This window comes from Thermothielavioides terrestris, chromosome 1, assembly GCF_000226115.1.
Source record: "Thermothielavioides terrestris NRRL 8126 chromosome 1, complete sequence".
NCBI classification, from domain to species: Eukaryota; Fungi; Ascomycota; class Sordariomycetes; order Sordariales; family Chaetomiaceae; genus Thermothielavioides; species Thermothielavioides terrestris.
The window spans coordinates 5,637,395-5,651,171 of NC_016457.1; the positions used below are offsets into that span (position 1 = coordinate 5,637,395).

Genomic DNA, 13,777 nt, shown 5'->3' on the forward strand with positions numbered 1-13,777 from the left:
GTGCCTTGCATTTCGCGTGGGGTCAGTCGTGAATTCTGATTGGGACAGGTTCAATTTTGACCCAGGACACAGACGTTGGGATCGTTGGGATCGACTGGTCCCGATTGTCAGAACAACCCTTGTAGCCGCAGATTGATAAGATTGCTTGGATCGAGATTGCTAGTGGATTGAACTTCACAAGAGCATTGCCCTCGGAGTCACAAGTCGATCAAGTGTCACTGCAACCCAGTTTTAGCTTCCTGGTGAAATCTGACCCACGCAGCTACACCAACTCCAATGAAAGCAGCCTTTTCCCAATGACTTCACGACGATTATCACACGTATGAAATCACGCAAGTTTGCGCAAGAACAGGGGCTTGCCATCCTGGCCAGGGACGCGAGACGCGGCTGCGGGGCGCCCCGCCACACAGACATTGCAACCCCGCCGTGAGGTTTCTTGATTCATCAGCAATGCCTCGATCTCGCTTTTTGTACACTAGCGCTGGTCGATCAGTGCCGATAACTCCGCCGGACTCTCGGATCAGACAGATAGGGCTCGAGGAACTTTGAAAAGCGCAACCGCACCTTATGTAGAGTCCAGCAAGGATCAAGAACCCGTCTTCTTGCGACAGACTCGGATGGTGAACTAAGGTGGGGTGCGGCATTACTCCCCATGTCCGGCTCGGTGGCCCCCGCTCTCTCTCCTTTCCTTTAACATAGCGTATCTCTGGTGTTGCATCGGCCCCTGTGAAGAAGTCTGCCTTCTGCGTCCAAGGGTCATGGGTGATTAGACCGACCGGAGCGGGATTCAGGACTGCATCCTGAACGGCACCAAAGTACTGCGTACGGCCCCTGCGTTTTGGTTAGGTGTGGCAAGACGAACGGGTTGTTCAGGACATTCCCAGAAGCCGGGTTATCCTTGCCAGCAACACACGAGTCTTGCACTCAGAACTCGAACGGTCACCGTTGAAAACCGAGCCGAAGACGACTCGGCAGTTGCGGCCCACCTGTACCCGAAGATTACCATTCGAGGCCAACTGAAGACAGTCAAAAGACTGTCGTCGTTTTCGTGCCCGCTGGGACGGGGAAAGCGAGAGCTCGTCGTCAAGATGGTGCAGCAATGCTCGCAACAGCGGCCCGTACAGAACAGCGAGGTGTATGTGCTGCGCCGGGTGCCGTCCTTCCCGAGCGTTCCGCCGCCGTCCCCTCCCTCGCCAAGGACTCCTCCCGAAGACGATTGCGCGCTCGCACCCATCGAGGCCCTCAGCTTGACGCAGCCCAACATCGCCGTGTGCGACAAGAAGCTTGCCTTCGAAGAGCGCCTCTCGCGCGCCGTCCACGTCCTTGCGACCGAGACCGCCGCGCTCCAGGATCTCACCCAGCTCTATTCCTCCGACCGCCTCGCCCGAGATGGCTTTAGCCGCGCCGTCGACGCCATCGTCCGCCGGCAGGGCAGCGACGGCGGCAAGCTAGTCGTCATCGGCGTCGGCAAGTCAGGGCACATTGCCAAGAAACTTGTCGCGACCTTCAACAGCCTCGCCATCGTGGCCGTCTTCCTGCACCCAACTGAGGCCCTGCACGGCGACCTCGGCCAGATCTCGCGGCGCGACACTCTCCTACTGATCACCTTCTCCGGCAAGACTCCCGAGCTGCTCACCCTCCTCCCTCACCTGGACAGATCCCTCCCGCTCATCCTCCTCACCGCCCACACCCGCCCGGAGACGTGCGAACTGGTGCGCCAACGGCCAGACACGATCCTGCTCCCCGCCCCGGTCCACGAGCCGGAAACGGCCTCCTTCGGCGTGGCGGCGCCGACCACGTCCACCACGGTCGCGCTGGCCGTCGGCGACGCGCTGGCCCTCGTCGCCGCGCGCGAGCTGCACGCCTGCGTGGCGTCCGTCTTCGCGCGCAACCACCCCGGCGGCGCGATCGGCGCCTCCCTGCGCGGCGGCCGCCGCGGCCGTCCACGCGAGGACGTGCGCGCGCTCATGGTCCCGCTGGACCAGCTCGGCGGTCTCCTGCCGCCGCAGCCCCGCGCCGGGGAAGAAGAGGGGAAGCAGAAGGGAAAGGGCAAGGAAACGGACGGGGGGTCCGCTCCAGCTCCATCTCCAGCTCCAGCTCCATCTCCAGCTCCAGCATCAGCATCGGCAGCATCATCAGCGGCAGCCTCGCCCACGGGGCTGGATATCCTGCGCGCCGGCTACGCCAGCCCGTCCGGGTGGGTGCGCCTCGACGCCCGGCCCCGCCTGCACCCCTCCAGCCCCGACCAACACCGAGACCATGCCAGCGGCGGCAACGGCGCGGTGGTCTCGCCCCGCCGGATCAGACGCCTCGCGGCGGCGGACATGGCCCGCCCGCTGGAGGAGCTGCGCTGGCTGGCCGTGCCGCGGAGCGATTTCGTGCCCGTGGCGGCCGACACGAGCGTGCAGCGCGCGGCCGAGTGGATCCGCGGCCTGCGGGCGGCGACGGGGGACGGCGGGGCGTACGGCGACGACGCCGTCGTCGCGGTCATGGAGCGCGGCGAGTGCGTCGGGCTGGTGGAGGTCGGGAGACTGCTTGAAGAGGCGTCGGGGTCGACGTGACGGGGATTTTCTTCAGGAGCGGGTTGGGATTAATATTAATCATGCAAGTAGAGCGGACGGGATTGGACTGGGAGGCGATTCGTTGTTGCATTTTGGCATAGTACATGACTGGCGTTTCCAGGGCGTTCAAGGGGATTTCATCTGCCGAATGTCGGCAGTGCGCTTCATTGGGGAGGTGGTCGTCGTCTTTTACAACTTTAAAGACTGGGCGGCTTTTTGGACAATGGGATGCCTGAAAGTAGCCGCATCTCGCAGCATCGGGCGGACTTGTTTTTTGGACATAGAGATGGCGTTTGCTATACAGACCTCTCCTGCTATGTAACCAGAGATGTCGTGCACAGGTCCAAACCTTTGGGTATTCTACGGATACACCACTCTCCCGGCCTCCCCTCCGCTCACTGTCATCGTCAATCCTCCTCGCTACTACTACTCCCGGACTCGCTCTCGCCTTCCGACTCGTCCTCCGAATCGGACTCAGCCTCGGACGACGAAGAGCTGCTGCTGCTGCTGCTGGAACTCGAGTCTTCATTTCCGTCCGGTGCCATGTCCTCCATCTCCTCGTCCTCCGACTCCTCGCTCGAGCTACTCTCCTCGGACTCGCTCTCCGACGACTCCGACTCGGACGAACTGCTGTCGTCGTCGGCAATGTCTGTGCGCACTTTCCGTAATCGGCGTCGCTTGGCCGGCTGCTGCGAACCGTCGCTTCGCCGCTTCCCTTCGGCGGCGGCGGCGGCAGGGGTCGTGCCCTCGGCCGAAGACGATGATGTGCTTTCCGTCGTTGTTGTTGTCGCTGTCGATGTGCTGCTCTCGCCGCTGTCTGATAGCTCGTCGAGGACCAGCTCGGCGCGTATGCGCTTGAGCAGGCGCTGCTTGACCTCCGGCGTGGCGACCCGGAGGACGTATTCGACCTCGTCGATGGCGCGCTTGCCATTTGCGTTGGTGCTGGTGCCGTTGTGCCGTTTTTGGCGCTGTTGGACGTCTTGTAAGAAACGGGATATTGCGTCTTCGTATTCCTTTTGCCTTGTCTCCTTGTCCTGGACCGAGGCCGGGAACGCGGCTGCCCCGTCCTCCATGTCTTTCTTTCTGATCTCTGCCGCCGTGTCTCGTAGACGTGTCCGCACGAAGCCCTTCAGATTCCGGATATATTCGTAGAAGATTGGAACGTCGGCCGAGGGGATCCGGTCTCCGTCGAAGAGGTACTTGATCAGGAGAGTCTGGTGGTTCTTGTTGAACTTCCACGAGTCTCTCGCCGTGTGCCACCGGCGGAGGTAGTCGAGTGACGGCTCAAGGCTGAAGTCGGCTTTGGGGCCGTCGGTCGCCTTCTTGGTCTTCTTCTTGGACTTTTTCTTTTTAGCCTTCTTTTTCGGCGGTTGAGGAGTCTTGTCCTTGGCGTTATCTTTCGTGCCGTGGGCAAACGACACTGATTTCTTCGCCGATGACGGGGTCCCGCGATCCGCAGCTGTGTGCTCTTCCTTCCTCGGCTTTTTGTTCGGCGTGTGCGCAGAGGCAGCGCTCGGTGTGGAAGCAGAGCCAGGTTGCTTCCTTTTGAGGGCGCTCGCCGGACTTCCGTTTACACGGGCTTGGTGGGCATTGGGGATCGGCGCCGAGGTCTTTGTGCCACCGTTAGGGCCGGCCAAGCTAGGGATAGCTTCGCCAGATGCAGGTCCCTTGAGCTTGAGGCCCAATCGCTTCCAGGCGGGGACACGCGGTGTGGACATGGCGGCCACCCAAAGCAACCAAGACTGGACGGTTGGGAACGGGACCTGGAATTGGGCGTTCGGGAATGGGCGGGCGAGCGGGAATGCGGCTGCGGGCTGCGGTAACTATGCCACAGCAATAGTGGGGGAAGAGAAAAACTTGGACAGGGCCAAGCTGTTACTGTGTCGCTTCTAGACCCGAGTCGTCAACGAGACTGCGGAATTTGGAGCCCTGAGCAGCATTCATCTGAGTTTCTATTGGGTGTTGCAATTGCTGCTTTGAGGGGCTGCCCAAGCCATCACAGCAAATTTCTGCCCAGATGGACCTTATCGGTACCCAAAACAGGGGTGCGATCATAATGATAAGACAACCTTATTCAGATTGAGAAGTGGGGTGGTGTGGTGACGTTGAGTGTGTCTTGTGCGGGATATTCCGTAAGGTACCACTCCCTCAGTTTGTGGAGGCAGGGGACTTGGTGCCTCAGGCGTGAACACAGGTCAGTGCTAGCTCCGATCCCCCCGCCAGCTGCCAACCGGGCCGCCCTTGTTGCTGCGCTGCTGCAGGCAGCTCCAGCCTCCGTCAGCCTGGTCAGCCTGCCGTGCGCTAGGCAAACCGTAGCAACGCGTCAATCGCTGGGGAACTTGGGAGCTCCCCGTCCAACAACGTCCGACAACGACGAAGCTCCGCAGCTTGTTCAACACCATTCCTTCTCCAACCTAACCACGACAGCAAGAATTGTGTGAACTCGAGCGGCGTTGACGAACTTCGGCCTACCGTGATACCAACACATCTCCATCTACTTCCCGCCTGTCAAGATGGCGGGTAAGTCTGCTCCTGCCAGCTGCTGCGAAATCTCCCAAGCTCCTCCCGGCCATCGCTCGCTCACAACAAGGGACAGGCAACGCTGGCTATGACAGACACATCACCATCTTTTCGGAGCAGGGAAGGCTGTTCCAAGTTGGTACGTACTAGTGAAAGTGGTGGGGTAGCTGCTTGGGACGGGGCGGTGCTGCGAGTTCGACTGCACGCCTACGGCTGGAACTCAGAGCGGGCCCTGTCGACCTGGAAATCGTGTCGGTGATGCTGATGTCGAGGCTTTTTGCAGAATATGCCTTCAAGGCGATCACAGCGGCCAACATCATGTCGATTGGTGTCCGGGGCAAGGACTGCGCCGTGGTTCTATCGCAGAAAAAGGTCCCTGTATGTGTCGCCCGGTAGCCCGCTGGAGAGACACTCGCCATGCTGACGGCACCATCAGGATAAACTCATCGACCCGTCGTCCGTTTCGCACATCTTCCAGATCTCGCCGTCCGTCGGCTGCGTCATGACGGGCTCCATCGCCGATGCGCGGGCCTTCTCGCAGCGCGCTCAGTCCGAAGCGGCCGAGTTCAAGTACAAGTTTGGCTATGAGATGCCATGCGACGCGCTGGCCAAGCGGCTTGCCAACATCAGCCAAGTCTACACTCAGCGGGTATGTGGGAAGACGGCCTTGCAACAGTGGGGCGGCGGCGCTGACTAGTCCCAGGCCTACATGCGGCCGTACGGTGTTGCCACGACGCTGATATCCCTCGACTCGGAATTTGGACCCCAGCTGTTCAAATGCGATCCCGCCGGTTACTACATCGGGTACAAGGGAACCGCGGCGGGGCCGAAGCAGCAAGAGGCGCTCAACCAGCTGGAAAAGAAGCTCAAGAACAAGGACTGCGCGCCGGGCGACTGGAAGGAAGTTGTGGAGCTGGCCATCACCACCCTCAGCTCCGTCCTCAGCATGGACTTCAAGAAGAACGAAATCGAAATTGGCATTGTGGGGGGCCCACGTCCCGACGGCAAGGAAGGGACTTATCCGGGATTCAGGACGCTGACCGAGGATGAGATCGAGGAGAGGTTACAGGCGATCGCAGAAAAGGACTGAGGCCGCAAGGCGGAATACGGTCGAAGCGGCGGCTGAGGAGGGTTGTGTGGCTAGCCTGCTGAAGGGAAGGCCCGTTTCCTCCCACTGTCGAAGCCAATCATGGGGTTTTCGCGGGATAGGCAGTGAATGCAGCATATGGTGAGGTCGATATTCCCCTGAATACCACGTTCTTACCTCCTCCTGCAGCCATGCCCTCCGCATGCGGCATGCGGGAGTGGGCGCCCCGAAATAGAACTGCTTGCCACTTGAAGCCCTCGGGCACTGCTGAATGCTGTGGAACAGCCGGGTGAAAGGTCATCAAACACCCTGCTGCATCAAGACAGATACGACGACGTTGAGAAACGATGTCTGAAATATGCATCTCAGCCTACCCAATCACCCGAAGTCCGAGACCGGTACAAGGACAGAGAAGGCAAGCCCCAAACTGCCTCAGCCACTACCCAGCACTGAATGGTCGGGTTAGGCACATTTGGGTGAGAGCTTTGGAGACTTCGGACGAAACACACGTGGTGATCACAGATGTGGATGCCCGTCGTGTCGAGGTTACAACCCTGCGAAGCTGACTTACGGGCTTGCCGGAGCAGTCTTGGCGACGTTTTTCGAGCCCACGCGCTCACCGCGACATGGCAACCGCACCACTGACTGGATCCGCGGTCTGTTCTGTGGAGGTTGTTGTCCGCTTCAGGAAAAGGATCGAACGCTCACTGAGCTTATGGTCGCTCTTCAGCTCAACCGAACAAAGGCTGAGAGCCGTCGAGCTGCAAGGCTCGCAACGCCATTGGATCCCGACCGACCTGAAGCAACGAGCTGCCTCCCCGAGAAGAACCGCGCCAAAGACCGGGGACCTGCTGGATTGGGCCGTGGTCTGGTCAATGGCGCCGCTGAAACTCGCCAACTTTTCCGTTTTGGCACGCCCGCCGCCGAAACGCATCCACTCGGTGCGCTGGAACAACCCCCAAGCCACGCCGAGCGGCTCTTGGACGCACGCGGATTCCCCACCCACTTGGCTTCGAACCTCCATCAAAGTTTGTGTAGTGCACACTACACCACGCTAGTTAACGATCGCTCACTCGGAAACAGCAGCAGCCACTGGGAGTAGGCAAACCCGCCAGGCCGGCTCTCTTCTGCATTCTGCATGCATGCGGCTGCAGGCCTTCCCAGCCTGACTAGGGTCCCATCTCTAAACATGCCGTTGCAGCCGTGGGTTCCGGCTATGGATTCCCGTCGCGCTCTGTGCATGCTTGCAACCGCTGCTTGGCTGAGAGGCGACTCTTGTGGGTTCACTGCATGTGCGTCCAGCTTTGTAGGGGCCTGGTAAGGCTGTCTCGTGGGCCTGGTGGCGTCCGGCAGCTAGCAACCGACGTAGGAACCAAGACTTGAACGCCCATGATGCAACATGGCATTTGCCCGCGGGGACGGGAGTGGCTTCAAGCCTGGATAGCATGTTGTAATGAGTGGACAAGTGTAAGCGGAGTCACTGCCGTTGAGGCCGAACAGGACACCCCATCGTCCTCGTCCTCCCCCACCACACGATGCCATTCGGGATACGTACAGCGGAGAACTCGGTTCTTTGGAGTCCTCTCAACTCCTTTTCCCCCTTTCAACGGTTCTGGCGCCGGTGATGGCAGATTCTACAAATGCCGTTAGGAGGCGTCTTCAAGTTCGCCATCACGAACATCCAAGCACATCACCACTCCCCAAGGCCGACCGTGGACACCAATCTCTTGTACTTTCCGCGCTGCGCTTCTTGTATCTGCATAGACTGCAAACTCATATCTCCCTCCTTCGTTTCTCACCTCTGGCAGGCGTCACTCCCTACCTACTATCAGCCATCACTCTCCGCGAGACCAAGTTCCTCACCACAGCTCAAGTCCATCTAATTCTATTTACGAGCTCGACGAAGCAAAAACACAATGTCTGACGGGCGTAGGTGATATTCCAATTCCGCCATGCCTACGGCTTCCCAGCTCCCACTGCACACACGCCCACCCTACCCCCCATGAGCCCCTGGCTTCGCCAATTCCGGGACAGGCTGGCCCTACAAGGCGATGCCTCTTAACGCCACCACCCCTCTCTCACCCCCTCCTTTCTCTTTGTGTAGGGCTCAGTCCGGACTAACCCTGACCCCTGCCACACAGTCAACGAATACCGCACGGCGCGCGTGGCCGAGCTGCTGGCCGACTTCCGCACGCTCCAATACCACATCGCGGCGGCGCCCTGCAACCCGCCCAACATGGACGACTACTACACCGAGGGTTGGGCGGCACTCCGGCAGTGCGCGCTCGACGGGCAGCACATCCTCAACTGCGCGGCCGACGTGACGGTGCCGAGCGCCGCGGGCGGGCCGGACGAGCAGGCCAAGGCGGAGCTGAAGCAGTGCGTTCCCACCACCACCTCTTCCTCTGTTGTTGTTGTTGTCTTCTTCCTCCTGTTCCATCCATCCCTGGTTCCAGCTAACCCGCGGGTCCCTTCCCTCTTTCTCAGAGTCCATCTCGACGCGTACGCGCGCAGGCACGAGGGACAAAAGATCTACCTCCGCCAGGCGGCGGCGCAGCGCTGGATCGAATGGCGGGACCAGATCCTCGCGGGCGGCAGGCCGCACCCGGGGAACCAGGCACAGCTGCGGGCGGTCGACCAGCAGCTGCGGGATGTAAGTTCCTCATTCTCCCTCTTCCCCTTTGCTAACCTGCCATCCCCCGTCTTTTCCGGCAGTCAACGGCAGTCAGCATGTGCTGTCGTCAGAGAAGATCCACTCCGGCTGATGACACCCGCCTTGAGCAGGAACTCGCCGCCATCACCGACGAGTTCGTCTACGCGGACCTGCAAGCCTCCGACATGAGCATGGGCCGCTGGACGGCCGAGGACCCGAGCCTGCGTGCGGTGCAGCGCTGGCTGCGGTCCAGGAGACGCTAAAAGCACACGATGATGCCAACGATACCACCAGTGCGAAGACGCGCCCCGACGAACCATCACGACCGTTACGAGAACATCCGTCGGCGCGGATCCAGGGGCAACACGCACGACGCACTATTCTTCCAGCACCTCTTCTCGCGCGGTGACGGCGGCCCCAGCCACGATCGCCTCTAATAGTGACACTCATCCATCCTTCGTATACCCCTTTCTCGAAGCACCTTCCTTTCTGTCGACGATGCGGGGATCATCACCATCAATCTTCGGCCTTCCTCTTCCGGGCTTTCCCTCTTTCCTCAGGGTATCATTCGTTAGGAGTGCACGGGACACGGCATTGGCAAAAGGGATGATTTGGGCTAGAACCGGTTTTATTTCTTGGTTTTACAGGGATACCACGGAAACACAGGAAAGAAAAAAAAAGGTGGAACTGGTTGGTTTGTACTGGGGGGCCTTTCTTTCTTCTTATACATGATTATGGGACCGGGGCGGCGGGCACGTCCCCATTTGTACATACTGATGCCTGGCAGACGGGGCTCAGCGGAAGCCAGTCTGTGGGAACACAGAATAACCGAGCCTGCCTGGTGCAGGGGAGGCAGAGCGGCAGGCGCTGCGAATTCGAGAAGTTACCTCACCGAACGGTTCGTGGCTGGTGATGATGTGGCCTCTCAGTCAACGTCTGACACCACGGCAAGGGGGGATGAGGCCGCGAAGAGCAGGCGGCAAATGACAGATGGCTTGCTTTAGCAACCGTCTACATAAGGCTCCAAGAATCCGCGACGGGCATCCTGCAGCCCGTCGCGAGCCTACGGCGTTGACGCGGTGTTTTTGCTATGGACACACAGCGCGATGCCCACCACCGAGAGGGCCATCCCAAGCATCGTGTCTTGGCCGCAGTCAGCATCGCCCCTCATACACAGACGGAAACCAGGCCAGAAGAGGACGGCACGGGCACCCACCTCGGCTGATCACCTTGCCCTCAACCCACCACTCGCCCAGCACGGTAAACAGAAACGCCAGCGTGTTTACCACGGGCACCGTCAGGCTCAGTTCTGGCAGCGGATCGTCAGCAACAACACCCAACCAACTCACCATCCATCAGCCTCATCTAAACAAGAGCAACCAAAGACGGCAGAAGAAAAAAAAAAAGGAAAAACGTACCAGCCGTCCCCAGCAACAGAAAAAACCACACGCTCCCCGTCAAGTTCAGCACCAGCGGCACGGCATAGCGCGGATTGATAAGCAGGTCGAGCACGGCGGCCGCGGCGCGGCGCACGGCGCGCGCAAGCCTGCTCTTGCTCTGCCGGGCCGAGTCGAGTCTGTGCTCTGCGTGTGACGACGAAGGGCTGCGGTGGTGGCGCCTCTGGTGGTCGCGCGCGGCGCGGCGGATGAAGGGGGTGGTGAAGCCCCAGGCGAGACCGACCAGGAGGAAGGAGAGGATGATGTTGAGCGTTGGTGGTTGTGGTGGCGGGGTGGATGGGGGGGTCTGTTGGGGCATTTTTTTTAAAACAAAAAAAAAAAAAAGAAAAAAAAAAAAGTCTGGGGTGGAAACGAAGAGGAAGAAACTCGGGCAAGTAGGTAGATAAATGGTGTGAGGCAATTAGAGAGGGGGGAAACCCTCTGGTGCGTGGTTCGGTGGTGTGGGATATTCGGGGCTCGGTACAGGCAATTGTTTGAAGTGGTGGATGGTGTGAGAGCGGGTGCGATCTGTGGGGGGTAAAACAAACACGCCCTTGAACCGAACTGATCGAGCACGACCGGGGTGTGGTAAACAAGCTGGAAAGGACGAGTCTACCTCAAGGCTCTGGATGCAACTTGCTAAGACGGCTGTCTATCCAGTACACAGCAGGCAGGTTGTGGATGGGATGTGAGATAGGTACCTAGTGTAGGAACCGGGTGTCGCTGGTTCAGCCATGTGGTTGGTGCAGCGATGGATCGCAGCGGCCAAGTTGATGTTAACCTGAGTTATCGATAAGCCAAATAAGCAGAGCCGGGCTCATACCCAGTACGGAGTGTATTACATCAGCACCCAACTTCACTACTGTGGACGGAAGACAAATACCCCCGACTTAATCCGCTTTTCCCTTTGCGGCAGTCAACGAGTCAAGGGCTTTCACTGCATCTCTTCACCCACCTTTCCACCTGCCTCACTGATTGAAGGCCTTGAAGGCCTCCACGCTATTCTAAACCATCTGTAGGGCCAGCTATCCGGCCCGAGGCTCGGCGGATGCAACACGCACTTCGGATCGGTTCGGGTGCGTGCATGATGACATGATGGCTGAGACTGGCTGCAAACATCAGTGGCGGAAATACTTGGAGCTGGAGCGCAACATGGTGGTTCGCCAAAGCGGATCATCACTGGTTCAGCTTCAAATACAAGTCGCGGGCGGCCGCTGGAATATTCGCCTGGAATGCAAACAGGAGAGACGACCGGCCACGCGAAGGACGTCGTTGATTGGTACAGTACAGCGGTAACACAATCATCATGCGCGAAACCTCCTCTTTACCGGCTCCGCGTCCACCCCGTCTTCCATTTGCTCTTGAAGCGCGGAAAGATGTGCGCCTCGGTGTTGAACACAACCTCGTGCAGAGGTAGGAAGTCGGTCGGCGAGAAGAGCAGGTACAGGTACTTGAGCGTTTCGGCCTAGCGCACGCGGTTAGTCAACAGATCAAGCAGCTCTTCATCCGCGCCAAGGCGGCGGCAGTCCTCACCAGCCAGAAGCTCTCCATGTTGTCCCGGAACGGCGGCGGGATCTTGTTCACGTCGTTGACCGACGTGTAGCCCTTGTCCAGCCCGGCGTTGGTCCAGCGCTGGAACGCCCGGAAGATCTTCCACCCCCACTCACGGTACAGCGGGTCCTCGGTGACGCGCCACATGACGAACAGGCTCTCGACCGTCTCGGGCCGCTGCAGGTTGTGCGCGTCGAGCGGCTTGACCACGAAGTCGTCCCTCCACGCGGCCAGCGAGTCGCGCGTGCGCCGCTGCTGCCGGTCGCCCGGCCGCGGCCGGAGGTCCTCCTCGGCCGCGTCGAACCAGGCGATCTCGGGTGCGAGCCCCGTCTGCGTCACCGCGTACATGCCCCAGCACGTCTTGGTGAGCTCCCGCGCGAGCTGCATCTGCTGCTCCTTCCGCGCGGTCCAGAAGCCGTCCGGCCGGGCGCGCGCCTCGGCCACCGTGTGCCCGCCCGTGGCGCCGAGCGCGATCGCCCCCGGCAGGAAGCACACCAGGTGGTCCATCTTGGGCGACAGCGCGCCGCCGATGCCCCGCGGCAGCTCGGCCACGATCTTGAGCCCCGCCTTGCGCGTCGTCGTCACCAGGTGCGTCTGGATCCCCGCCAGCGCCTCCTCCCACATGTCGAGGTAGACCGGCTCCTGGCCTGATGTCTGCAGGTATTGCTTGATGAGGTACTCTATGGTTACGTTGCGCATTAGCCATGGTGGTGATGCAGTGCGTCTCTGCGGAGGGAGAGATCAGACTCACCGTAGTACGAGTCGCCCCGGCTGCCCAGGCGGATCTCCGACGTTGTGAACCGGCCGGTCTCCGGGTGGACAAAGATGGGCAGCAAGCCGGCCTCCGCAGCGTTGGCGTCCAGCACTTGCATCACTTTTTCCGCCTTGCGCCAGTAGCGCTCGTCGCCCGTGACGTGCGACAGGTACTTCATCTCGAGCTGCACCGTGGCCGCCTCAGCCGTGGACGACGCGCCGCCGTCGGCGTGCGAAGGCAGGCCCTTCCTCCGACAGAGGTGCACGCTCGCGTACGGGATGCCGGAGCGCGACTCGTACGCGGCGAGCAGCCGGTCGGCCAGTTCGACCGCCTTGGCCAGGTAGACGCCGTCGCGGCGCGAGGCCACGTCGGGGAGGCGCCCCGCCAGGTAGTGCGCGCCCAGCAGGCCGCCGAGCATGCGGATGGTGGTCTCGAACGTGTTGACGTCCTGGTCCTGGTCGTACGACAGGCTCCGGTGCAGCCACTTGCGCGACTCGGCTAGCGGCCCCGTCAGGTTCATGACCATCATGGTGTCGAGGCTGTCGACGATGATCCAGCCGAGCCCGCGCGGGCTCATCTGCGAGCCCTTGGCCGTGACAGGGTGGTACCGGTCCTGACCTGGCAGGGGAAACATGGCAAGCAGCGCGGGCCGCAAGTCAGAGACAAGTGAGCAAAACATATGATTTCGATAGAGAGAGGCGAAAACCGGCGGAACTCACCCCAGGCAAACTGCGTATAAGCCTGCCAGCTCGTGGCAAACGCCTCCTTCACTGCTTCCCGGCGGGCTTCCCAATCGACCGTCGACGCTGCATAGTGCGAGAGGCCGATGGGGTTGTCGATGTACCAGCGCCTCGCGCCCCATCCAAGGGCCACAGCGGCGGCGACGGTCGCCAGGCCGTACCGCACAACCGAGGAGATCCGCGACGCCGTGTGTTGACGTGCCTGCGCCTGCTTCCGCTGCGTCTTCGCTTTCCGGGGCGCCATCCTCAGCCGCGATCGTTGTTGAGGAAAGATGGCTGGCTTAGTTGGAAGGCGGCAGGCCTTGGTAATTTTTTGCCCCCAGTTGTTTTTGGGGAGGTTCCAAGTTCTGGCGGTTGCAGTGTCAGCTTTGTTGGTTCCCGTCCCGGCATGGGCATTGGATTGATTGCACGTCGGTTCCATTGTGCGACTCTGGACTAACTTTTGGCTTGTCACAACAATGCACTGCGCCGCAAA

General features: G+C 60.4%; 6 protein-coding genes across 6 annotated transcripts; 3 read left to right on the forward strand and 3 right to left on the reverse strand.

The window, feature by feature from the left end:
* Nucleotides 1–1,088: 1,088 nt before the first annotated feature.
* Nucleotides 1,089–2,834, forward strand: THITE_2149195 (uncharacterized protein; the record flags this gene model as incomplete). Its single annotated transcript, XM_003649917.1, has 1 exon — nt 1,089–2,834. One exon carries the CDS (start codon nt 1,089–1,091, stop codon nt 2,559–2,561), a length of 1,473 nt encoding a protein of 490 aa, XP_003649965.1. The 3' UTR covers nt 2,562–2,834.
* A 91-nt stretch (nt 2,835–2,925) lies between these two features.
* Nucleotides 2,926–4,587, reverse strand: THITE_2109159 (uncharacterized protein). Its single transcript, XM_003649918.1, has 2 exons — nt 3,470–4,587; nt 2,926–3,436 (listed from the first exon to the last, which is right to left on the reverse strand). Exons 1-2 carry the CDS (start codon nt 4,277–4,279, stop codon nt 2,969–2,971), a joined length of 1,278 nt encoding a protein of 425 aa, XP_003649966.1. The 5' UTR covers nt 4,280–4,587; the 3' UTR covers nt 2,926–2,968.
* A 94-nt stretch (nt 4,588–4,681) lies between these two features.
* THITE_2109162 (uncharacterized protein) lies at nt 4,682–6,450 on the forward strand. Its single transcript, XM_003649919.1, has 5 exons — nt 4,682–5,081; nt 5,158–5,220; nt 5,365–5,459; nt 5,518–5,730; nt 5,785–6,450. The coding sequence occupies exons 1-5, from the start codon at nt 5,075–5,077 to the stop codon at nt 6,169–6,171; spliced, it is 765 nt and encodes a 254-aa protein (XP_003649967.1). The 5' UTR covers nt 4,682–5,074; the 3' UTR covers nt 6,172–6,450.
* Nucleotides 6,451–7,938: 1,488 nt separating this feature from the next.
* THITE_2109166 (uncharacterized protein) lies at nt 7,939–9,476 on the forward strand. Its single transcript, XM_003649920.1, has 4 exons — nt 7,939–8,097; nt 8,310–8,547; nt 8,656–8,821; nt 8,953–9,476. The coding sequence occupies exons 1-4, from the start codon at nt 8,085–8,087 to the stop codon at nt 9,082–9,084; spliced, it is 549 nt and encodes a 182-aa protein (XP_003649968.1). The 5' UTR covers nt 7,939–8,084; the 3' UTR covers nt 9,085–9,476.
* Nucleotides 9,477–11,167, reverse strand: THITE_2109168 (uncharacterized protein). The gene has a single exon (XM_003649921.1). The coding sequence runs from the start codon at nt 10,574–10,576 to the stop codon at nt 10,187–10,189; it is 390 nt and encodes a 129-aa protein (XP_003649969.1). The 5' UTR covers nt 10,577–11,167; the 3' UTR covers nt 9,477–10,186.
* Nucleotides 11,168–11,581: 414 nt separating this feature from the next.
* Nucleotides 11,582–13,546, reverse strand: THITE_2085147 (glycoside hydrolase family 47 protein; the record flags this gene model as incomplete). The annotated part of the gene is made up of 4 exons (XM_003649922.1): nt 11,582–11,722; nt 11,791–12,488; nt 12,560–13,180; nt 13,282–13,546. 4 exons carry the CDS (start codon nt 13,544–13,546, stop codon nt 11,582–11,584), a joined length of 1,725 nt encoding a protein of 574 aa, XP_003649970.1.
* Nucleotides 13,547–13,777: the final 231 nt, after the last annotated feature.

Excerpts from the sequence above, each read along its gene's own strand:
- THITE_2109168 (XM_003649921.1), bottom strand. The coding sequence starts at position 10,576 with ATGCCCCAACAGACCCCCCCATCCACCCCGCCACCACAACCACCAACG.
- THITE_2109159 (XM_003649918.1), bottom strand. The coding sequence starts at position 4,279 with ATGTCCACACCGCGTGTCCCCGCCTGGAAGCGATTGGGCCTCAAGCTC. Across the intron at positions 3,437-3,469 it reads GCAAGCGCGCCATCGACGAG|GTCAAGCAGCGCCTGCTCAA; the intron begins GTCGAATACGTC and ends GCCACGCCGGAG.
- THITE_2109166 (XM_003649920.1), top strand. Across the intron at positions 8,548-8,655 it reads GCCAAGGCGGAGCTGAAGCA|AGTCCATCTCGACGCGTACG; the intron begins GTGCGTTCCCAC and ends CCTCTTTCTCAG. Across the intron at positions 8,822-8,952 it reads TCGACCAGCAGCTGCGGGAT|GAACTCGCCGCCATCACCGA; the intron begins GTAAGTTCCTCA and ends CGCCTTGAGCAG.
- THITE_2109162 (XM_003649919.1), top strand. Across the intron at positions 5,221-5,364 it reads GGGAAGGCTGTTCCAAGTTG|AATATGCCTTCAAGGCGATC; the intron begins GTACGTACTAGT and ends GGCTTTTTGCAG. Across the intron at positions 5,460-5,517 it reads TATCGCAGAAAAAGGTCCCT|GATAAACTCATCGACCCGTC; the intron begins GTATGTGTCGCC and ends CGGCACCATCAG.